The 25718-nt window shown below is 32.2% G+C and overlaps 1 protein-coding gene across 6 annotated transcripts in view; it reads right to left on the bottom strand.

Moving 5' to 3' along the window:
- Positions 1-23073, bottom strand: part of LOC111047728 (A-agglutinin anchorage subunit) — a 69741-nt gene extending 46668 nt beyond the window's left edge. The window contains exons 1-2 of one of the 6 annotated variants that reach the window (XM_039440264.1): positions 22849-23073; positions 8760-8854 (exon numbers count right to left, since the gene is read on the bottom strand). In XM_039440264.1, the coding sequence (XP_039296198.1) occupies positions 8760-8850 (91 nt within the window). In that variant the 5' untranslated portion in view covers positions 8851-8854; positions 22849-23073. Of the gene's footprint in view, positions 1-8759; positions 8855-22532; positions 22818-22848 lie in introns of those variants that run through there. The other 5 variants (XM_039440260.1, XM_039440262.1, XM_039440261.1 and 2 more) reach the window with 5 other exon arrangements.
- Positions 23074-25718: the final 2645 nt, after the last annotated feature.

Below are 25718 nucleotides of genomic sequence, written 5' to 3'. Positions count from 1 at the left end.
ATTCAAAAATATTGGAAAATATCGCTAAATGCTCATTGAAGGATCGAGAGTATGAAACAATACTTCGGACCAAAATAAAAGCTGACTGAGACATTTTATAGTGACTAGCGGCAAAGACGAATAATGTATTCTGGTATCTTTTGTCTATGCTAGTGGGTAATTGAAGGGTTATTTGGAAAGTTGAATAATTATTGAAGTAATCATTCTAATATGAGAAAGAGATTTCTGGATTTTTTCATCAAGAAGAAGGAAATTGAAATGCCGTAACTGAAGTTCCTAAGATGCGAAATGTGAATTGGGATTTAGAAAAAAGAAAAGTATCGTACAATAATAATAATAGTATAGGCTACAAAAATATATAGAAAAAAACATGAAAAAGCAAGATACCGTACCTTCTTCTACAATAATTTCAAGATCATAATATTTATAAAACTTGAGTGAATTTTAAAAAAGAGAGAGTAGGATTGTGTTTGTTCGCATCAAAACATGTCAACTTGTGGATTGCATACCGGGAAAACGGGAGTGATTTAGATCCCCAAATTTTGCACATAGATTCTAAAAATATCAATCTCGTGCACCTCGAAGCTCAAATTTCAATTTCCCTTCTAGATTTTTCACAATATTAATGTTCAAATTTCATTCATGGGACATGAATTCATACCATATTATGTTAGGTAACCATAATGTTCATTATTACAATCTAGAGAGACTACCTCTTCTAAACAGATGGTTAAAATTGACAACTAAAGTAATAACCAGTCCAATTTTGTCAGGTTGGCATTAAAATGAGGAAGGTTTCTAAACAAGATTTGAGTTCTGTCACTTTATTAGGTTAGCAAGGTTCACTTTATTAGCTTTATTAAATTCTTCATTAAGTTGAAGAACTCATCTATACTATAATAAAGGAAAAAAACTGGCTCATACACGGATACGAATTTCATACTATTTCAAACTCTTCAAGATTCCACTCGGTCAAGTTCTCAGTTTGTCCAGTTTAAAAAAAAATCCTATTAAATTTTAAGTTGCATTATTCAGTTCCATTAATTATCCCAGGAATGCCCCTTCTCTACCACCAAGATCAATGAGACAGCCTACTGTATATTATCCAAAAGCAACACCCTCCCCCCCGCGCAACCGTTAATTAGGCACTCTCACAAAAATCAAAAAGGGTGTCAGTCAACTACAGTCGTCACATAACACTTGTGACCTTTTTCCTTTATTTGGGCCCCACCAAAATGTGTTTCTGTATACTGGAGACAAAATAGCAATCACGTCAAATACCTACAATAAATTAAAAAGAAATTTTTGATTACAAAATCAGACTCATGTCTGATTTGGATCGACTTGAGACGTGAATGGAAATCCACAACCCATTGATATATATAGTTAGATGACTAAGCTATACCTTCAAGCGTTTGGAAGCATGATGCCTCCTTCATTTCTCGTCGCCATTGAATATCGGGCAAGAAGTCAGGCGCCCAAACAGACTTATATGGGAAAACATTGACTTTCATTTCGTTATATCTTTCGACATACTTGATGGATTTCAATATAATTTTTTTTCAACTTTTCATCATTTCCATTACCATATGATACAATGATTTGTTCATTGAACTTTATTTTTAACTCGACCAAACATCTAATTTAGTGAACCTACCTCACTACAGATTTTGATCCATTCTATTAGCAAATGAATCTCATTTTTACAATATTTTCCTATTATCATGTATTCAGGATATGGAAAATAAAACATTTATTATAGATTGCTAATATTACCGTATATTTTATTAGATGGCAAATAATAAAAAATTAACTGTTATCACAATATTTCGTGAAACTGTTTCCATTCGTTTTGCAACTTAAGTATAGGTACCTAACTATACTCTTATACTCCTATATTTATAAGATAATAAATAACTACATATTATAAGAACGAGAAAAATAAAACAAAAATTATAGATTGCTAATATTACCATATATTTTATTAGATGGCAAATAATAATAAATTAACCATTATCACAATATTTCGTGAAACTGCTTCTCATTCGTTTTGCAACTTAAGTATAGGTACCTAACTATACTCTATACTCCTATATTTAATATAAGATAATAAATAACTACATATTATAAGAACGGGAAAATAAAACAAAAATTATAGATCGCTAATATTACTGTATATTCTATTAGATGGGAAATAATAATAAATTAACCGTTATCACAATATTTCGTGAAACTGTTTCTCATTTGTTTTGCAACTTAAGTATAGGTACCTAACTATACTCTATACTCCTATATTTAATATAAGATAATAAATAACTACATATTATAAGAACGGGAAAAATAAAACAATAGCAATGATGAAGGATTTATAGACAATTTTAGCAAATAATATTTTTTATAACACAAATTTAGCATACAATATTTTCATAGTTCACAAAATATTACAATATAAGACAAATTAATGGAATGGAATATGGATACCTATATTGGATCTATGGAAATAAAATATTTATTATAATATTACCGAGACTTATATTTTATTACTTGGCAAATAATGATGATGAATCAACCTAAGTACAATATTCCTTGAAACGATCATTTGGCACTAGGCTTAGCCTGCATGAAACATGACCGATGAAAATATAAAAATACTTATGTATAAAAAGATATATTTTCATCTGGCACATGCAGATTCGTACATCCATAACCACTGCATGAAACTACCATACTTTGAATATTTTTTGTTGCTTCAATAAAAAAATATTATCATTTGAAAAAGGCTCTTTTTCTACACAGCGAATACAAATACCCGACTTCTTGCCCGAAATTTCTGGTAGCTACACTAGCGCAGTGGCATCATAGCGGACTTCGCTCTTCTTAATCTTATTCTCTATATCAATGCCACAACCACATTGCATGGAAGATTGCAATCACCGCTTGCACGACACCTAGCGAGCACAAGTCGAACTAAAAAGATTCGGTTTTGGGACGCTCCCGACATCTTGCGGCGAGAACGATAACTGATACCGACTTTCTCTCAAAGGCGGATTATTCAAAATTCCTTGACTGCTTTCACAAGCACTCAACTAAGCCAACAAAACAATCAAATATTTTTTTATTTATTTATTCGTGGATACAATCACAAATCATATAAATATGATTGAGTATGAACAACAGGATTGGCCGAAAACTATTCCATTGCCAAGTAATGTAATGTGGTTTTTCAACTTTATCACCTATCAATCTTCATTGTTATTGGTAGTGTAACGATTTGCTATTAGCAGGCTAATTTTTATCCCTATTCGGGTATTACCTAAGGGGTTCTAGTCAAAATAAATTTGATTTAAATTATTAAATTTATTAGTTTTACAATTTTATGCACCGGATAGCTCGTTGGCATGGTAGTGCCTATTGATAAGTTCTGTTTTAAAATAAAAATAAGAGTTTTTTTAAATAAAGAGAAGAGTTGATGATAGAAGAATTAAATGATTTTTTTAATAACAGAAGATTTTGGATGATCTGAATATAATTCAGATGGAATTGGATAAAATAATTAGGTTTTTAGGAGTTTTTTTATTGCTGTCATTGTCCTGTGTATTCATCATTTTGCCAGTAATGAAGGACAAGGTTGGGATAGAGACGAATCAAGTTCTGTTCTGCTTCACTATCAGTAAGCTGGGCTAGACCTGCGTTATCTGACGGTTGGCAGATAGCAGGGTTGGAAGTTGGTTAATAGTTAGGTGCCCTTGTTCAAAATTCTACCTTGACTCCAACTATTCATCGATCGTTAAAAATGTTTCTTGACAGATTTTTCCTATTTTTGAGGCCTCGAGAAAAATGGATCGTTACAGTAGTAGTTTTTGTAGTAGTTAGCAGAGTCTTGTTTTCGGGACAAGACTTTTCAATAAATTTTTTTAATAAATTCCTATTTTAAAGAAACAGAAGGAGCCCCTGCTCATATACCTAATCGAACATGTATAGATTTGATCATTCAATTGACAGCTAGGTTCATGGAAAAATTCAATAAATTTTTTTAATAAATTCCTATTTTGAAGAAACAGAAGGAGTCCCTGCTCATATACCTACTCGAACATGTATAGATTTGACCACTCAATTGACAGCTAGGTTCATGGAAAAATTATCTAAATTCCATTCTATGGAGCCAAGAATATGAAATCCCCAAATAAAATTCAGTATTTCGATTTGAATCATTTGGAGAATATGACAAGGCAATCACAAACTCTCGCGTAACAATATTACAAATGTTTAGTACAGTTATTTTCAAATGAGAAGTTTTTCCTCAAAAACTTTACAATTTGACTTGAAACATAAAGCACAAAAAAGTAAAAAATCTTCCATATATTATGACAGTACAAACACATGAACCCATGCAATAGCTGGGAGTTCCTATAAACAATCATTTGATTACAACATTAAACTTCAGCAACAGACAAAACCGCAGTTAATCATCTAGCATTGACACACATTATTTGTATTGACTGACTACATTACACAACCCACAGCAGTCAGCCAGCAGCAATAGTGATATAAAGAATCGAGATATCGCTAGACAGAATCGATAAATAATACACGTATCGATGTATCGTTTATTGTCCAAAAGAGGAGTACATGCGTAAATGGATTAGCGAAGGGGGTTACAGGTTACAACCCCCCCCCTCTACCGTGAGCCCAAAAAAGAGATCCAAGATGCACACTATGTGAAATTACCTCAAATCATTTTTTCAACAACAATATTGTTTGATGAACGTTGAAACTATTAAACTCATTAAAATTGGCTAGAGCAATTACTATCTCATTAGTAATAATAATTATATTGAAAGAAACCGTATCGTTAATTCATAAATGTGTAATTCAAACACACGAAAAAATATTATAATAGGGTTACAATAAACAAAAACCAAGCAGAAACAATAATTACCTACATTGTAGGGTATGCTAAAGAGAAGAGACAAGGAATACCTCTCCAGCTATAGTTTCCAACAACAGATAACAGTTTGGAGAAAAAGGTTTGTGAAACAGTGAGGAGAGAGAAGGGATGTAAAAGAAAAGAAATTGTAATAAGTCTACTCATCACTCAATATTCATAGATTTTGAAAGTAATGGAATGAAAAGTGGAATTATACAATTTAAGTTAAAAGTTATAAATCTAATTCATAGATTTTGAAAGTAATGGAATGAAAATTGAAATTTTACAATAACAAAGATTTTAAATATATTTTTAGTCTACAGCATTTAATTAGGATTTTCGTTTAATAATAATTACATTTTTAGAGACTGTACTTCTAAAAACAATTTTGGGAGAGTAGTCAACATCCTCCTTTTTGCTCTTTCTATCACCAAACTTTTTGTTGAAGTTATTTTGTTTTCTTTTACTTGAATTCATGGTTTTATGATGTTTGTTTCAGTTGTAATTAATGAATCAATGGAGGGTTAAGTGTAAAAGAGTGCCGGCTGCGCCCTAACTTCACCCTCCCAGGTTTTTTTTAATAAAGACAGCGATTCAGTTCAATTCAATTCAAACACCCTATCTAAACTAGGTATCAAATAAATGGTGTCACTAGGTATCAAATGGTGTCAAATAGGTGTCACTAGGTATAAAATAAAGGCAGTCATTTTATTCTATTCTAAACCCCAAACACCAAACCCCCACCCAATCAATATCAAATCATGTTGGCAAGGTCACTAGAGACAAAGATTATATTGTTTTGAAGGTATCTTTACTCTATGATATAGAGGGCCCAAATCACATGACATTGTCAAACCAAATGGACAAGTGATACCAACATGAACGATCAAGGATAATCTATACTTCGATTATCAATAGTCGATATATTTGAAGTCCGTAAGTGGAGGAAGGCACATGTCATACAGGAATGATGTCATTAATTTCTGTCAGCTGAGACGGTACTCGAAGGAATGTGTGTGAAAGTGTCTCATACCACAAAACAATCACTAAAGAAAGTACACAACACACATACGAACGCACGTACGCGCATACACAAAAAGCAAACGACAAAAGAATAGTGATTGCATAGTTTTATGATGATCAATAGTGAGGCTACTGGAGAATATTTAACTAGCCTACTTATCATTAATAATTTGTCAAACATCAATAAAATAAAAATGTGTTACAGTATTTTGTTGACCTACTATTGGTATGTTATATACTGACCATGGTTAAATTTTTACTTACCTACTTCTAATAAAATAAAAATGTGTTACAGGATTTTCTTTGTCTAATGACCTACTATTGGTTTTTTTTATTTACTGACGATGGTTAAATTTACTTATTCTAATTCAAATTATTCAAATATGAAAAGAAATATGTTTTTCTAAATAGAGAATATTATTGAATACTATTCTACTTGTGATCCAAATGCTAATTCAATCGTGAGAGTTATCTAGAACGCTGTCATCAGACGATTTTTCTTTTATAGATAATTGTATTCAAATCCTTTATTTGATAACTAGAAATGGTCCAAATTATTGACTTCATTCTAATAACAACTATTCGAATAATTGGTGTTGTCTCTTAAACATTAGGCCTACGGATTACTGATAGGATACTGAGAAGCCGTTGAAATTAATATGATACTGATGGATTGATAGGATAGATTGATAGATTACTGATAAGATATTGAAAAGTCGTTGAAATTGACGATTTCATCATATTTTTTCGGATTACTTGCAGGTTGCCTGATACCAAGGAATGTAGCATAGAAACGTTTTATCTATTTATTTATAAAATATGATAATTTCCACTGAGTCTAACAAGACTCATAGTGGTACAAAAAATATCACTGTACATCACTAAACTATAAATTAATGTAAAAAACTAAGATACATTGTAGATACATTTTAGATACATTGCTTCATACTGTCTAATCAGATATTAGAATTTTTGTTGACGATGATGTCGCATGAGCCTCAGGCTTGTGCGTTTGTAATGAGAGGGATAATAATAAGAGATAAATAGACCTACAAGCTTTACCACCGGAAATTAATTCTAGGTAAGAATTCTAAGGTAAGATTCTAAAACTAGGTAAAATTCTAAAACTAGGTAAGATTCTAGGTAAGTAATTCTGAAACGGTCAAGCTGGGTTTACACCACAGTTATTTACCACCGTGTTTCGGAGGGACACGTTAAGCCGTCGGTCCCGGCTGCCTAAAAAGCAGTCGTTAGGTCATGTCAGAGGCCCTGAAATTGATCAGTTACGACCTGAAAACTCTGACACCAGACCTGAGCCAGCCAGGTCACTCGAATATTATTATTATTATTACCACAGTTATTAACAAAATGTTAATAACTTAATCCTTATAGATTCTATTAGATTGAACGGAACTTGACAAACACATATGTTCATCAGGTGTATGATAAGTTATGTTCAATCTAATAGAATCTATAAGGATTAAGTTATCAACATTTTGTTATTAACTTTGGAGTAAACCCAGCTTTAGTAATATTCTAAAACTTAGTTTCATAAAAGTTACTATCTTCTATTGTATTTTAATTTGTTTTCTGTTAAATAAAAACATATTCAGGTCTACGGCCCTTATGCTCAATTGCAGTTTAACGGGAGTTAAACTTAATCAACTATTGCTATTGATTATTCAGGTCCAAGTTAGTTGAGCTGCCCTCATGCAGTCACCCTCCCAAAATAAGAACCATGTGCATGTCGCTTATCTAATCTGACCGTAAAGATGTGACTCAGACTCTGGGGTCATCCAAGCCCTATCCAAGTATACAAATCCTAGACTATCATGATTACGGATTTGATTCAACTTTGTTTTGGGATTTGAATACTGTTGTAATAACAAATCGTATACCGTAATAGAAACCTTTGAAAATTACCCTTAAATTTGGAATACTTAGAATTTCTATAGTGAGGTTCACGTTATAATGGCAGTATTTGATCAACATTGGTATTGCTATCCTTGTCTATCATTCGACAAAACAGATATTGCTATCCTTTTCTAGCTCCTCATCGTTGCCAAATCGTTTTTCAACAATGAAGGAGTAAAATTAATGAACAAAATATTTAATCTCAATTATGAAAATGTATTATTCAATCATTGAAGAATATATTTTCGTGACGAATAAAATTTGATTTTTTAAACAAGAATGAAAAATTGATATTACATTCATACAATTATTATATTTTTTTATGCATTGAAAGAAACAATATAATTCTCAACTATGGATGATTGGGAAAGGAACAACAGGCTTAAAGCCCAAAACTGTTCCTTTCCCAAATTTAGATAGAAATTGTCCAAAAATAGGTTATGTTTACACTTCACGATTTTTGTCCAATTTTGAGTCCATAGTGAAAAATTACATCAGATATACCGGTATCAGCTATCCCCTATAGAATGCAGAGAATCGGCAAAGCTGTTTTCCTATCTTTTTCCACTGCCATTATAACGTGGACCTCACTATAAATAGTCAGAAAGGGTTGATAGGGCTCGGAATTCACTGACTCGCCATATGAATTAATACCATACGATCAGAGCAGTTTTGATTCATACGGCAGTTTAACATGGAGTCAGCGAATTCCTAGTTAGCCAATTCTATCAACTCGTCAGAAACCTTCACCAACGTTCACACAACGTATTCCCAAAGTTTCATGCAGATAAGTGAAGTAGTTTTAAAGCCAAAGGGAATATGAAAACACGCCTTCATTGTTATTAACTTAATGAAAATTAATAAATAATTGAAAAATGTTAAAAGTGGGACTCACCATAAGAGGGAGGGAGAGGTGCGTTGTCTTGCAGCATGGTGGCTGCTCTCGAGAGCACATCTAGGGGCGATTCTGTTGCTGAGGTGTCCATAGTTCTAAAAACACAAAAAAATAGTAATTATTCAAAATTCTATATGAATTTATAAACTAATGAAACTGATAAGTTCTGGGTGAAAAAACAATGATTTAATACATGAAAATATAAAAAATCTTTACATGGAAATAAAAAAAATCTGACTCTGCTCGGTCGAGAAAGGGGACACAGTTCCTCGAAAATTTCCGATTATAATGTAAGTTTTCAAGTCTTTTTGATCTATCTATGTCGTGTGTCTCCTGTTTTAATTTATATTAAAAAATATAACTTGATAAAATTTGATGAATGAGAATTGATATTGTGGAATTTTTCCATAGTTGAAAAACACAGTTTTATTTGTCACATCCACATTTTATTATACTTTTATACAAGACTGCAGTTTGGTGTTGAAAGCAACACATCTTCAGCTGTAGTGAGTTGGTTTCAACACGAAACTGCAGCCCTGTACAAAAGTACAATAAATGTGGATGTGACAAAAATTAAACGTTGTTTTTTCAATATAACTTGATTTTAGAAATACAAATTAATAGTACAAATTGTTTTGTTGAATATATGATAATGATAATTATTGATGGTAATATTTATTTACATATAACACAATTTTTAAAAAATTAAGCTAGTGAACGTTAATGAAGAAAGGATGCCATAGCAATTTCACAATCACACCTCACATTAAATACAAGATCGGGGACCGAGCTTCGCTCTGGAGTACGAAAGCATAAAAATGTATTACGAAAGAAGAAATTATAATAACATTCATACAGAAATGTTCCATCTAATCACAGTAAATTGAGATTAATTCCCAGAGAAATGCAAAAATTTCCCTCACAAAGGCCCAGTTGCACAAAAGCCGGTTAAATTTTAATCCTGATCAACTTCACGTGAACCAAATCAGAGAAGACCATTTCAAAAAGATGGATCTACTGGATTTTTTTGCAACCGGCACTAAGTACCTGATTGAATGATTACAAAAGTTCAACAGCTGAGTCATCATTTTGACACAGTCCTACACACATGAACTCGCTCACTCACTTCCATCACCAACAGACGACGAAATAATTATTATCAGCTGTTTTTCCAAGGATGAATAATTATCCTTTTAATGTCCTTCAGCGAGTTTTCCCAGGGATGAGACCTAGTGCAATCGAATCTTTATATTATAAACCTACTATGTTCTGAATTTCGTGAGAATCGTTAAAGCCGTTTTCGAGATCCGGTGAAATACAAACATCTGAACATATTAACAGAAGTTGCTCGTTTAATAGTATAGGATACTGATACTCACATTAGATACTAAATACATTTACTAGGTTTCCTCTTAGACAATAATCAATAATAATATCTAATCTGACAACAAACATTTGAAACATTATCCAGATGATTTTAGCTATAGTGGGGTCCACGTTATAATGGCAGTGTTTGATTAGCAATGGTATTGCTATCCTTGTCCTTCATTCAACAAAGCGGATAGCGCTGTCTCTTTCTCGCTTTGCTCTGTTGCCAGATCGTCTTTTAACAATGCAGAATTAATAATTAATTAACAAAATATTTCATCGTAATTATTATAAATTCATTATTAAATTATTATTGAAAAATATAATTTCTTGCTTAATAAATTATAATTGATTATTTTAAACAAGAATGAACAGTTAATATTACATCAATAAACCTGTATTAGCTGCCGTCTATAGAAGGCATTGACAAGACTGAGGACCGGCAACGTAACTCTTATGAAGATTATCCAAGTAATTTTGAACAAAATAATTATATTTTTTCATGTTTCCTGGACATAAGGAGATTGCATTTTACATTTTTACATTTACATTTTCTCCTGTGCTAAGCACGGGTTACCTGCTAGTATACAATAAAATGAAACAAAACAATTAGATGCACAGTCGGCGTCAGAAGACTACAAACTTCTCGCTTCATTCATTAAAACAAATCATACGAGAATATAAAGGCAATTTAATGTGATTGCAGTACATGGTGCATAAGTGCAACTCACTTGTACGGCGCTATCTATCAATTTCCTCTACAAGATTTATCTATGAAATAATGACGGCTACAGGAAATTAGTCCCACAAAAATCTACAATACAAAGGAATGTACATCATCCTAATGCCTGGCAACATGACTCGGGTAAATTCAATTCCCCAGCACATTCCTTCAGCAAGGACGATTCTCTCTTACTCGCTCTCTTCCTCTCTCTTACTGTCCCACTCTTCTAATTCCTTACTCTTTATTCCCTTTCTTAGCAAGTTTCTTCCCGTTTCTTCTGAAGTTTTCTCTCATTTACAGATTCACTGTTTTGTTAAAAAGAGTTTAGATGGATGCCAAATAAAATATGATTTTTTCTCTCTTTCCATCCTCTAGTAATAATTTTTATCTTTCACCAATTAACTCACTACATTCATCTTCCTCTTTCTCTCTCCTCTAAATCTCTGAGACCCGGTTGTACAAAAGCAGGTTAAATTTAAACCGTTATTAATTTCACGAGAACCAATCAGAGAAGCCCTCTTTTCAAAAAAGCCTTCTTTGATTGGTTCACATGAAATTAATCACGGTTAAAATTTAACCTGCTTTTGTACAACCGGGTCTCAGAGATTAGGAGGAGAGAGAATGAACCAATCAAAGAAGGCTTTTTTGAAAAGAAAGCTTCTCAGATTGGTTCTCGTGGAATTAATCACGGTTTAAATTTTAACCAACTTTTGTGCAACCGGCACTGAGTCTCAGAAATCTGACTCTAACCGCTCTTTCAATTCCTTACTCTATCTTTTATTCCATCTCTCTAATATTCCCTCTCTGTTACTTTAAAAAAATGTCTGTATTTTTCTCTTTCTTCCATCGAATTTTCTCTTCACTTTCCACTGAAATAAGATTTAATTTTATATGATTCTATATTTTATAATTGCGAGTGTAGTGAGTTCTCTTTTTACTGCTTACTGACAAGATCCTCGAGTCGTTTGTGGGTTTGGGGTTCAAACTGTCAGCATTCCTTGTAATATATTTAATATTTAACTAATATTTATTTATTTAATAAATAAGTTATTTATATTTCCTCTGCCTTATTTTTCATGTCATCGACTGATTGTTTCCTTTTCTCTCTCTCTCTTCTCTCTCTCTCTCTCTCTCTCTCTCTCTCTCCTACAGCTCAATATTTTTTTCTTAATTTATATTTTGTAAATTCATCCATAATTTTGCTGTATTGTAAGCTATTGTATATAAGTGTATACGCCAATATATATTGTAATCTACATAAATAAAGTACTCAATCAATCAATCTCTCTTCAATTTTCTCCTCTATCTTCTACTTTTTTCTAGATATCAATCGCTAATTTCATCTGACATTCTCATCTTTTCCTCCCAATAATTTTCTATAAACTCTACTACTTTTTCTCTATTTCTAGTCAAGCTCCCATGATTTTGATTATCTCTTTCCAGCTTATTTTACGTACATCTTCTACTGGTTTTATCTAGCTATTCTACTGTTTTTCTCTCTTTTCAACTAATTTTTTCTCCCTATTCTACTGATTTTCTTCCTTTCCCACTGATTTTTCTACCTATTCTACTTTTTTTTATTTACCACTGATTTTCTCTTAACTATCTAAATATAATTTTCCATCATTTTCATACCAGATACTTGTTCTATCTAGATAGCTTTCTCTATCTTTCATTTTAAAATACTATTTTCTATCCTTTTTCAACTAATTTTCACTCTTTTTCACTAGTTTACTCCGTCAACAAGCTACTTAATTCTCCTCTTTCAACAATCTCCTAGTTTTATTTGTGCTAGTAGGTAACCCGTGCTCCGCAAGGGTCTAATTAAAAACTTGACGTAATGAAATCTTGAAGAAATAAAAATAGGCCTATAACCATCCTCGGTAAATTAAGAAGAAGAAGAAGAAGAAGAGAAGAAGAAGAAGAAGAAGGAGGAGGAGGAGGAGGAGGAGGAGGAGAAGAAGAAGAAGAAGAGAAGAAGAAGAAGAAGAGAAGAAGAAGAAGAAGAAGAGAAGAAGAAGAAGATAGAAGGAAGAGGAAGAAGAAGAAGAAGAAAAGAAGAAGCAAGAGATGGAGAAAATAAACTTCTTTACTCCATTTAAATACTATACTTCAATCTAGATATTATAAGAGTGGATTTTTTTACTGTAGTTGCTGACGAGTTATGCAGTCATCAAAATAACTCAACATGGATTAAAGAAAGATAGACAAATGAAACAACAGTACAATTAGGAAGAGATAAAGCAAGAGAATGTCTGTGTATATAGGTAGATGAGCGACGTATTTGTTGATGACGAGGTTGTATATATAGTCACCAAAAATTGATTACCTATCTGAAAAATGAGAATGAGTCCAGTGATCGTGGTTTGAAGGAATCCGAGGAATTTCTGAGCTCATCTACTGTAACACAAATTGCTAGATGCGGTTTTGTTCGATTGGTTTTGAAAATTGGAGAAATTTGTTACGAGATTTTTTCTTTAGTCAGATTCAATCCAGCGATGGGAAGCATTGAGGTTATTTATAAGGAATGCTGATGGTTTGAAATGAAACTCACTATATTTTGTTCATAGTTCTAACCAGCGTTGCCTCATTTATACCAGTAATAGTAGGTAACCCGTGCTTCGCAAGGGTCTATTTTAAAACTGCAAATTGAAAACTTGACGTAATGAAATCTTGAAGAACTGAAATAGGCATAAATAACCATCCTCGGTTAATTAAGAATCTATATGCAAAATTTCAAATTAATCAGTTGAGTATATTTCAGACGTGATGATGCGTCAAACATAATTCCCTATTCCTTACCTGTATAAGCCAGTGCTTTCCTTTATTATAGTATAGAAAACTGAAGAATACATAATACTTGAAAACCTCACAGAATCATATTGATTTTTCCAATACATCAATAAATTTTAGTTCGATTAGGATCCTCCTCAATTTGAATCAGGCAGCCTTTTGTTTTCCCAATTCCAAACAAAATACCTAAAATACTCGTTTCACTGCGAATTCGTGTCTGATAGTACATTATAACTGAAGAATATAAATTATTACTTATTTTATTGTGATCTATTCATGTTTTTCTTATGAAATTCAATCATAGGCCTACAGCATGAAGACTATGTCCATTTCATTTGTACTGGTGGCAAAATTTTACATTAAAAATAATTATTTGATAAAATCCAAGTTCAATTGTAATGAAAACAAATTCCTTCAAAAAATAATTGATAATAATACGTTTCGAGGGAAAAAATTAGCTACACGGCCGTTCGAAAATGATAGTCTTGTAACAGCATTATAACCTCCTCATAAAAAAACACACTTAGGGCTCAACAACGTAGCCTATGGAACTTCATGTACGGTAGCATAGATGAATTTCAACATTAATTCTGAAAAATCTAGAAGGAAAATTGAAATTTGGGCTTCCAGGTGCACGAGATTGATATTTTTAGAATCGTAAGTAGATAATTGTTCTAATTTCACAGAAGCTATATTTTCTTTTTTGTTTGAACTTTTGTTCACTTTCTTTACTGAAGAATAAAAGTCTTTACTGAATCAATTTTCTTACAAATTCTTTATTTTCACAAACGAGCAGGTAACCCCCGCTCCGCAAGGGTCCAATTAAAAACTTGACAAACTGAAAGCTTGACCTTCTGAGATCTTGAAGAATTTGAAATAGGTCTATAACCATCCTCGGAACCTATATATGCAAAATTTCAAGTTATAAGTCCAGTAGTTCAGACGTGATGATGCGTCATTCGTGAATTTCCTATCCCGTGTATACGTGTATAAGCCGATTCTTTCCTTTATTATAATATTATAGGTTTGGATTTAGGGATATTCATGTTTACACACAGAAGTAAGTTCTGTAATTTGCTTAATTATTTCCAAATCTCCCATACTATACAGAGTGTTTCAGAAGTAGTGTCGAACATTTTAGGGTATTGTTCCTGGATGATAGGAGACTACGAATGTCGTATTTTAAGTGTCCAAAACTCAGCGGTTAGCCTTAAAGCTGCCATTTTGTTTTTTTTTACTAAGGAATTTTTCTCAAGAACTTCTAAAACCCCTGTTTTTTACAACATTTTCTCCATTTTAGCCGTCATCTTGAATTACATTTGATCGAAATTGTTCGTGTCGGATCCTTATATTGTAAGGACCTTAAGTTCTGAATTTTAAGTCATTCCGTTCATTGGGAGATGAGATATCGTGTACAGAGACGCACATATACTCATACACTCATACACACACACACACACACACACACACACACACACACACACACCTACATACCATTACCCAAAAACCACTTTTTTGGACTCAGGGGACCTTGAAACGTATAGAAATTTAGAAATTGGGGTACCTTAATTTTTTTTCGGAAAGCAATACTTTCCTTACCACCTATGGTAATAGGGCAAGGAAAGTAAAAATAATTGAAGATAATTGCTCTTTGATGGCATCTCCCACATAGAAATTTCTCGGGAGTGTCTTTCTCAATGAATTTAGAGATTATATTTTAGAATATATATTATTGTAAGTAGATAATTGTTCTAATTTCACAGAAGCTATATTTTCTTTTTTGTTTGTACTTTTGTTCACTTTCTTTACTGAAGAATAAAAGTCTTTACTGAATCAATTTTCTTACAAATTCTTTATTTTCACAAACGAGCAGGTAACCCCCGCTCCGCAAGGGTCCAATTAAAAACTTGACAAACTGAAAGCTTGACCTTCTGAGATATTGAAGAATTTGAAATAGGTCTATAACCATCCTCGGAATCTATAAGCGAAATTTCAAGTTAATCAGTCCAGTAGTTCAGACGTGATGATGTGTCATTCGTGAATTTCCTATCCCGTGTATGTGTATAAGCCGATTCTTTCCTTTATTATATTATAAGTTTGGATTTAGGGATATTCATGTTTACACACAGAAGTAAGTTCTGTAATTTGCTTAATTATTTCCAAATCTCCCATACTATACAGGGTGTTTCAGAAGTAGTGTCGAACATTTTAGGGTATTGTTCCTGGATGATAGGAGACTACGAATGTCGTATTTTAAGTGTCCAAAACTCAGCGGTTAGCCTTAAAGCTGCCATTTTGTTTTTTTTACTAAGGAATTTTTCTCAAGAACTTCTAAAACACCCTGTATATTCTACTATATGGTAGTTCTAGATATTTGTTAAAGATTGTATATTTTATGTGAAATTTTTATAGAATACACTACCGTAAATAGCTTTGGTAGGTACATACAATTAATAATAATAAGGCAATCCTTTTGTTATTATTCCCGAATTTGGGTAATGACTTGGTCCAAAATAACTTTAGTTTTTAACGTAGTTTCTATACAATTTTAAAATATACTGGAAAATAACTACAGTAAAGATTGATTGATTTTTATTATGACGTGCTAGGTCTCGATAGACCCGTTGCACTAAACAACAGTACAATACAAAACAAGTAAACAAGATACAACAGTATTCAAATAAACAAGAATATAAGTATTACAAATAAAAACAGTTGACTGTTGGAAGTTACAATAGAATTAAATTAGATAATATAAATTAAGATAATTATAAGTAGATAATAAAGATAATGTTCAAGTGATTATATTCATATGATATGAGTCATTACAGGAGAAATGTGGAAATTCTCTCATTTTCATTTTATACTTTTTTCTTTCTTCATCAAAGAATGTCTCAAGATATTGTGATAAACAGTAAGGTAGGTACTGTAAAATATGCAAGAAGCTATTATGCCATACAGTAAGATACTGAAATATTTTTTAAAAACGGATTTGAATCACGATTTTTAATACAGCCCCCATCAAGATGTTCAACACTTTTAAAAACTTTCTAGTGACGAAAGAGACTCCAGAATCCAAAACTAGACAAAAACTTGGACTAGGGACATCACATCATCATGAAGCAGGAACTAGCTAGCAGATGTTTCGAAAATTCCATGCACTTTTTTCGTATCACCATACTATGGTGAGATTCACGTTAAACTGTCAGCATTGATTAGATGGGAAGCATATATGTTATTATGTATAGGAATGCTGAAGGTTTAAAGTGAATGTCACTGTGGGGAGGGTTCAATGAATTAGCTTCGCTTTTGAGGCCTATCGTCTTCTCCTCAATGTTATTTCTTCTCTTGCCACCCTTTTTTCGTCTATTACTACTCCATTATTTTTCTTTTTCAAATACTTCTTCTCTGAAACATTCTTCCTCTTCTCTTACATATCCTTCTACTTCGTTCATTTTTTCTTCGTTCTTCTCCTTCTCCTCCCGCTTCTTCTACTTTTTTCGTTTCTTCCTCTCCATCTTCCATCAGTGTTTTAGTAGAGAGTTAGTGGGAAGGATATTTTGAATATTCTTTCCGAAGAATGGACATTGATATGTCCAAAGCTCCGCCAATTTATGTTGATGCATAACAATTTTATCTATAGTTATTCCAAATTGCTTTTTTCATATTATATACTGTTCGGTCACTATTTTCTTATTCTATATTATGTAAATTCATCTATAATAATTTTGCTGTATTTTAAGCTATTGTATATAAGTGTATAAGCCAGTATATATTGTAATCTACATAAATAAAGTACTCAATCAATCAATCTACTGCTCCACATCATCCTATTCATTCCAATTCACATCACTTCTCTCCCTTATCTCTACTCCTTCTCCTTATATTCCACCTCTATTTATTTATTTAATCAACAACTATAAAACACATAATCATAAAATGATTGAAAATAGAAAAACAGGCTTATAGTCCTTACTATTCCATTCCCGAATTTCGATTGAAAATTTGTCCAAAAGAGGTTATGATTCTTCAGTACTTTCGTCAATTTTATTCTGTTTCTTTTCCACTCTTCTTCTGATTCTTTTTATTTCTCTTCTTCTTCTTCTCCATCTTCTCAACCAACGTTCTTTCGAATTTTCACTTCCTCATTCTTATTCTTCTTCATTATCTTTGGGACGCCATCCCTGTGTCTCAACCCATCCTCTCCACCATCTCCTGGGAATGATTTATTTTTCATCACCCCATTATTTTCCCTTTACACCCTTTTTCTCTCCACCCTTGCATCCCTATTCTTGTCTTGGAACCCTTATATCCTATTACTAAAACTCTAATACAACAGTTTTAAGAGCCTATTTTCAAGTTCCATTTAATACAATATCATTATTTGGCCATTCGATGAATATGTTTTTCAGTAATCCTATGATATTTGAAAACACATTCCACTAGGATCTGTCTGAAGGCCCTATGTTATTGAACGAGCGTAGTGAGTTCTTACTGATGGCTAGAGCTCAGAGTCATTTGTGGTGTGAACTGACAGTATTCCTTGTAAATAGAGCCAATGCTTTCCATTCAACAAGTGTTGCCAGTTTGGAGTCTCACAATAAGTTGTTTATATAATTTAGTGATTTATGTAGTTTATAATAATGTTTATATGATTATTAGAGAAAATTATCAAGATTCAACTAAGGCAGAAGTAAAGGCTACAAAGACTACAGTTTTTCCAAACACAACATTGAGGTTGAATAGCCTAAATATTTAAGCATTAATATTATTCTATGTTTTTCAATATAATTTATGATTGAAAGAAATTTAATCTCAACTCATTTGTAGTCGAAATCATTATTTTCAGTAATTCTGTGATATTTGAAAACATTCTACTTTAACCTATTTCGGACTACCGTATGTGTTATCTAAATTTGGGAGAGGAATAGCAAAAGGTTGCCTTATTTTTTCTCTCCCTATCATTTTTACTTTCCTTGCCCTATTACCATAGGTAAGGAAAGTATTGCTTTCCGAAAAAAATTAAGGTACTCCAATTTCTAAATTTCTATACGTTTCAAGGTCCCCTGAGTCCGAAAAAGTGGTTTTTGGGTATTGGTCTGTATGTGTGTGTGTGTGGTGTGTGTGTGTGTGTGTGTGTGTGTGTGTGTGTGTGTGTTGTGTGTGTGTGTGTGTGGTGTGTGTGTGTGTGTATGTGCGTCTGTGTACACGATATCTCATCTCCCAATTAACGGAATGACTTGAAATTTGGAACGTAAGGCCCTTACACTATAAGGATCCGACACGAACAATTTCTATCGAATGCAATCCAAGATGGCGGCTAAAATGGCGAAAATGTTGTCAAAAACAGGGTTTTTCGCGATTTTCTCGAAAATGGCTCCAACGATTTTGAACAACTGCCACAAGTCCCATATCTGTAGAAATTTCAGGAGCTCCGCCCCATCTAGGTAAAGTTTGATTTTAGATTCCCAATTATCAGGCTTTAGATACAATTTAAACAAAAAATTCCAAATGGAAAAGATTGAGCATGAAAATCTCTACAATTAATGTTTAGTAACATTTTCACCTAAAATTTAAAATAAGCTCGAAATTCGAGAAAATATTATTATTTCAATTGCAAACTGTTGGCAACTGTTGATTCTATTAAATCATTCACTATGAAGAGATAGCAGACCTCGTGTGTCTCCAGCGTTATTATCCTGTCACCAGCTGGCTCAAATCTTTGAATAGTAGACTCTTATGCGCGTGAACACTAGCGTCACGTGATCAATTTTCATAACGGCAAGGAAAGTAGTGTGAGTGCGCCACACCAGATTTTTTTGATAATGTAGTTATTGTATAAATGAATAAAGAATAAATGAATAAAGTGAGATTAAATATTTAAGCATTAATATAATTCTATGTTTTTCAATATAATTTATGATAAGAAATTTAATCTCAACTCATTTGTAGTCGAAATCATTATTTTCAGTAATTCTGTGATATTTGAAAAGATTCTACTTTAACCTATTTCGGACTACCGTATGTGTTATCTAAATTTGGGAGAGGAATAGCAAAAGGTTGCCTTATTTTTTCTCTCCCTATCATTTTTACTTTCCTTGCCCTATTACCATAGGTAAGGAAAGTATTGCTTTCCGAAAAAAATTAAGGTACTCCAATTTCTAAATTTCTATACGTTTCAAGGTCCCCTGAGTCCGAAAAAGTGGTTTTTGGGTATTGATCTGTATGTGTGTGTGTGTGTTGTGTGTGTGTGTGTGTTGTGTGTGTGTGTGTGGTGTGTGTGTGTGTGTGTGTGTGTGTGTGTGTGTATGTGCGTCTGTGTACACGATATCTCATCGAATGATATCCCAATTAACGGAATGACTTGAAATTTGGAACGTAAGGTCCTTACACTATAAGGATCCGACACGAACAATTTCTATCGAATGCAATCCAAGATGGCGGCTAAAATGGCGAAAATGTTGTCAAAAACAGGGTTTTTCGCGATTTTCTCGAAAATGGCTCCAACGATTTTGAACAACTGCCACAAGTCCCATATCTGTAGAAATTTCAGGAGCTCCGCCCCATCTAGGTAAAGTTTGATTTTAGATTCCCAATTATCAGGCTTTAGATACAATTTAAACAAAAAATTCCAAATGGAAAAGATTGAGCATGAAAATCTCTACAATTAATGTTTAGTAACATTTTCACCTAAAATTTAAAATAAGCTCGAAATTCGAGAAAATATTATTATTTCAATTGCAAACTGTTGGCAACTGTTGATTCTATTAAATCATTCACTATGAAGAGATAGCAGACCTCGTGTGTCTCCAGCGTTATTGCCCTGTCACCAGCTGGCTCAAATCTTTGAATAGTAGACTCTTATGCGCGTGAACACTAGCGTCACGTGATCAATTTTCATAACGGCAAGGAAAGTAGTGTGAGTGCGCCACACCAGATTTTTTTGATAATGTAGTTATTGTATAAATGAATAAAGAATAAATGAATAAAGTGAGATTAAATATTTAAGCATTAATATAATTCTATGTTTTTCAATATAATTTATGATAAGAAATTTAATCTCAACTCATTTGTAGTCGAAATCATTATTTTCAGTAATTCTGTGATATTTGAAAAGATTCTACTTTAACCTATTTCGGACTACCGTATGTGTTATCTAAATTTGGGAGAGGAATAGCAAAAGGTTGCCTTATTTTTTCTCTCCCTATCATTTTGATAATGTAGTTATTGTATAAATGAATAAAGAATAAATGAATAAAGTGAGATTAAATATTTAAGCATTAATATAATTCTATGTTTTTCAATATAATTTATATGTCTACCGTATACCGTAATATGTCTACCGTAATTTGATATGTCTGTCTTACTATCAGCATAGTTTGAATGGGAAGCATTAAAGATATTATTTATAGGGTGAATCTCACTATAGCTAACATGCTTGAACCAATGAGCTACTGTAGGCCTATAGCTCTTCAGTCTAAACTTTCCAGTTTATTATTTGCTGCATACCCTCAACTTGTGTAAATATAATAATATTAGTCATAAATTAAATATCAAAATGTAAATCATTAACATTTATAAAGGAAAGCTAGTCCTGTAGTTTAATATACTCTAGCATTATCTACATACTTTTAAATATTATTATCTAACATCCAGCCTATCTATAACAGTATATTTATTGATAAGGGACTGAGAAATTTAATTTTCTTATTCGAAAGTATTATAGCATTCCTCATGATATAACTTGGTGAGTCATCAAAGCGGATTATTTGAACACCCTAGCTATGAAATTCCATGAAATCTACTGTACTTTCTTAGAAGAATGAAGTAATCAGAATCAGAAGGAATCAAGTTTCCAAAGATACCCTTTTCCACTTGTCCATCAATATTTATATCGAGCTGGGACATTTCTAGATTAATCAAATCCAAAACCCATACCGTACCGTAATTTATAAAAAGTATCTTGTTTAAATTTAGAATATAGGAATACTTCAAAGGTTTTTTTAGCTGTTTTAGACCATAGAACATAACCATTCCATTCAGGAATGATTATATGATAGATAGAAAGACTCGAATCTTCAACAATTTGAAATTCGATTTTCCAATAAAATGTAGCGAAGGATGAGGGACAATTAATTTATATGAGACCCTCAATCAAAACTGAATAGGCCTACCGGTACTGTAATAATTTAAGTGAATAAGTTCCATCGACCTTTTATAAGTAGGCCTACTGAAATATGTTTTTGTTACACTTATGCTTATATAAAGTACTAGGTACTTAATTTTGCGATATTATGCCTCTATATATAGGAGCATATTATTCCATAATTATTCTAGAAAATAATTTATTGCAGGTAGGTACTTAGCTGCATATTAGCTCAAGTACCTACATTAGGTACTTAGCTCAAAGTTATATTGGGTTCTGAAAAATTGGAATATAGGCTACAATAAGTAAAGATATAAAGATTAAGTTAGACTACAAGGACATGCTTTGTTCACTTGGAAATTTGTTTTTCAATGTAATAAATTTAGTTTTTTGAGTAATATGAAGGAGAAAAAGAGGGGAACTTTCTCATTCAATCTATGTCATTCTCTTTCATCATTTATTCATTATCCTACTTGAAAAATGAATACTGCCGCTGTAAGATAAATCTAGTGACCATGAAATTATTCATGATTTGTTTGAAAATTGTAGGTTAATAGCTAGCTTATTGTGTGTGTAGTATGAGAAGTGAAAACAGAAATTTGCAACGCTATTCAAACTATTTGGCACCGATAAGATAAGAGTGCAGTGTAGTTTCGCCCGGGATTTACGTTATTGGGCGATCGCCTGTCAATTTAGAACTGTTATCGCAAGTTTCTGTCGACAAAAAACGCACATAACTCACATGTTCGGTAGTTGAAGACGAGCGAATCATCAAAGCATAACCGCTACGGTCATGCTTCTCCAAATATCCAGTCACGAATATGAATGAATGAGTGCAATACAGAATTAAGTTCGAATCTCGGAAAGAAAAGAAAGAAGAGCTGAGAGCGTCCTAGATTGAATCGAGAGGCCGCATTCCATTCAGGAATCTAGACTCTCTCTTCGACAGGAAGGACAACCAGTGAGATAAGACGAATGCTGTCGCTTCCCAGCTAAAAAATCAATGATCGTCACTAAATGCAAACACAAACTAAACAGAAATGCATGGCTTGACTTACTTGCTCGCTGCTGGCTCGGTCAGGATCCCCTGCCTTGCTTTCAAACAGATTGACAAAACTCACGAGTTCTACTAACGAATAGTTGCAGTGAAATTCCACACAACACTGTTCAGCTATAGAGTTTTTGACATTTTGCCCAAACCACCAGCATGTTGGAATGCAAAGTATGAAAAGAATGAAAGCCAACCTCAGCGCAGTCGCGGTGGAAAAATCCTAACCAAACTCAGTAGTTCCAGAATCACTCGCTAGTGGCGCTAGCGCTGAACAGCTGTTTTCAGTATCAGCTGTACAACAATGAAGATGTATGACCGCCAATTTTCAAACTCGATTACAAAGCGATTTTTATGGATCAATTATTTTTGGAGTAACCATGAAAGCAACCTTGGTGAATTTGCTTCGCTGAGATTGAAATAGATTTCCAAATTCTTTGTTGGCGACCGAAGTGACCGTGATACCGATGTTTTAAGCGAAATTGTCCTGGTAATAATAATTGTATGGTACGGTACAGTATAAAAAAAATTTCCTGTTTTAAAATTACCGACACACTGCCTATCCTCAAAAATAGTTTAATTTTTACTTTCCTTGCCCTATTACCCATAGGTAAGGAAAGTATTGCTTTCCAAATAAATTAAGGTACCCCAAATTCAAGTTTTCTATACGTTTCAAGGTCCCCTGAGTCCAAAAACATGATTTTTAAACTATAGTATTAAATCCTGATTAAATTGACAATTTAAATTATCAATAACTCCTGATTTTGATAGAACTAATTTTGAAAGATTACCGTAACAGTTTTGATTTAAGAGGTTGAGTTTTCCTGAACATTGTTATTTTAGTTTCACTTTTTTATTCAACTTGGGATATTTCTCCACGAAAACTTTGGTACAAACTATTCTAATTGTGCACCTTTTCCATTTAAGTTGACTTGAAAATCAATTTTGCAATAAAGAAAAACGTTTTTAAACAATAGAACCACAGCAATAGATGAACAGGCAAATTCAAATGAAAAATATTAAGAATGTTTATTAGAAAATTTATTCATAAATACAGAAATGTGTTACATCAGTATGGAAAAAATGAAAATTCAACAATGAAAACTTGTAAGTTCATAACAGTGATAAAATGTAACTGCTCATAGGCCTATAGATTCATTCTTTGAAAATTCAACAAAATCAACTGAGAAAATTCAGGATAAGAATAAACAGTTCATTAAAAAATGCTTCCTGGATTGAACAATATTTTTACAACTTTAATATTCATTTTGACAAAGACTATAAGATATTATACGGTATGCTTTTGTGCATATAGGTACGGTACTATAAAATACGAACAGACAAGCATTTGAGCTAGCATCTATGTGAAAAGATAAAAATATATACAAAAGTATAAAATTTACAATGAGAAGCGTAAAAGTAAATACAGATATAAAAAAGAGTATTGTGAGGATTTTGTGTATTATAGCTTAGACATAAGTCACTAAATGCCAGTATTTTCTACTAATCAGAAAATGAGAATTAATAAAGTTGATGAAAATTGGAGAACTGCATTTTCTATTCAGTAAATTGATTCCCTACTACAAGAATAACTATCAAAATTTTCAATAATTGATTGTTATTTACTACTAAGCAATTCCAAAAAAGACAATATTATAAACTGAAGCCTAATATCCCAAATAAATATAATTATAGAACCTTGCAAATATTTTAAAACTCGAATAAAAGTACAAATTTTTACAGCCAATAGAAACACTGATAGAAATGTCAGAATTAACTAAAAACTAGTTTAGAATCAGATTTAATATACTTTTCCAGAGCTACTCTATAAAATGTTAACCACACATTCTTTTACCTTCTAGGAATCGAATATTTTTTTCACCTAATAAACTATAAAGGCAATAAATATGAGAAAAACTCACAACTAGACTAAAATGGTACTTAAAAATATTGTTTTAAAAGACCTCATCCAGGCAGTAAACTTCCCTAAGATATTTTTCATTATTTTTACAACAAAATCCCAGATAACAACAAAATTATCTCAACAATAGTGTAAGAACAAATTTTAAAAAATTGACACCAAGACAACATGTAAATAAACTATACGGAACAATACAATAGAATCACTTAAAAATGGACGGAGAATGAAAAATCAAAACAAAAATCATATAAGTATAGACATTAATTTTTTAAACTAATTAGATACTATACTGCGTGATGATATAAATAATACCTAAATAATATAACATGAAGAACACGTTGAATAGTTTCTTATCGAACAATAGGTTGATACAGATTATTTAAAAACTTTATTCTAAAATAAGGCACGTGCTTATCAAAATTTAAATACTATACTAAAATATTTCAAATTCAGGCTACTTGTTCATGAAGTCATCATTAGAATACAGTATTTAATTGATTCCTTAGACTAATCACAATAATTATAGCATTACTAATAATTATCAAAGCCATGTGCGAAAAACACTCATAGCGTGTAAAAACCGTAAATTTATAAAAAATATTTTCAAGAGTAAATTAATAAAGACGTTTCCATAGAAAAGGAATGTTTAATTTAAAATAGTTTGGAATGTAGGCACTTGAGTAGAATGGGAGAGAGGCCCGTGTCGTGTTGAAGGCATAGTTTTTCTCAAAAACCTGTTTTATTAGAACTGATTTCAAAATATTTATGTTGTTAAGATCAATCCTAGATTTAAATAATATTTTCCCAATATGGCAATAATTATCATTACACACAGTACATTTTTCAATGTGAAGATAATACTTTCTATTTACTTTCTAAAGTAAATATTTAAAATATATGAATTCAGGACTACTTTCTTGTAAAAATAAAGATTATATTTATAAATACGTTAAAATTTG

Source organism: Nilaparvata lugens, chromosome 13 (genome assembly GCF_014356525.2).
Source record: "Nilaparvata lugens isolate BPH chromosome 13, ASM1435652v1, whole genome shotgun sequence".
Taxonomy (NCBI): Eukaryota; Metazoa; Arthropoda; class Insecta; order Hemiptera; family Delphacidae; genus Nilaparvata; species Nilaparvata lugens.
The sequence above is the reverse complement of the archived record's forward strand: the minus strand, read 5'-3'. Positions and strand labels throughout refer to the sequence as shown.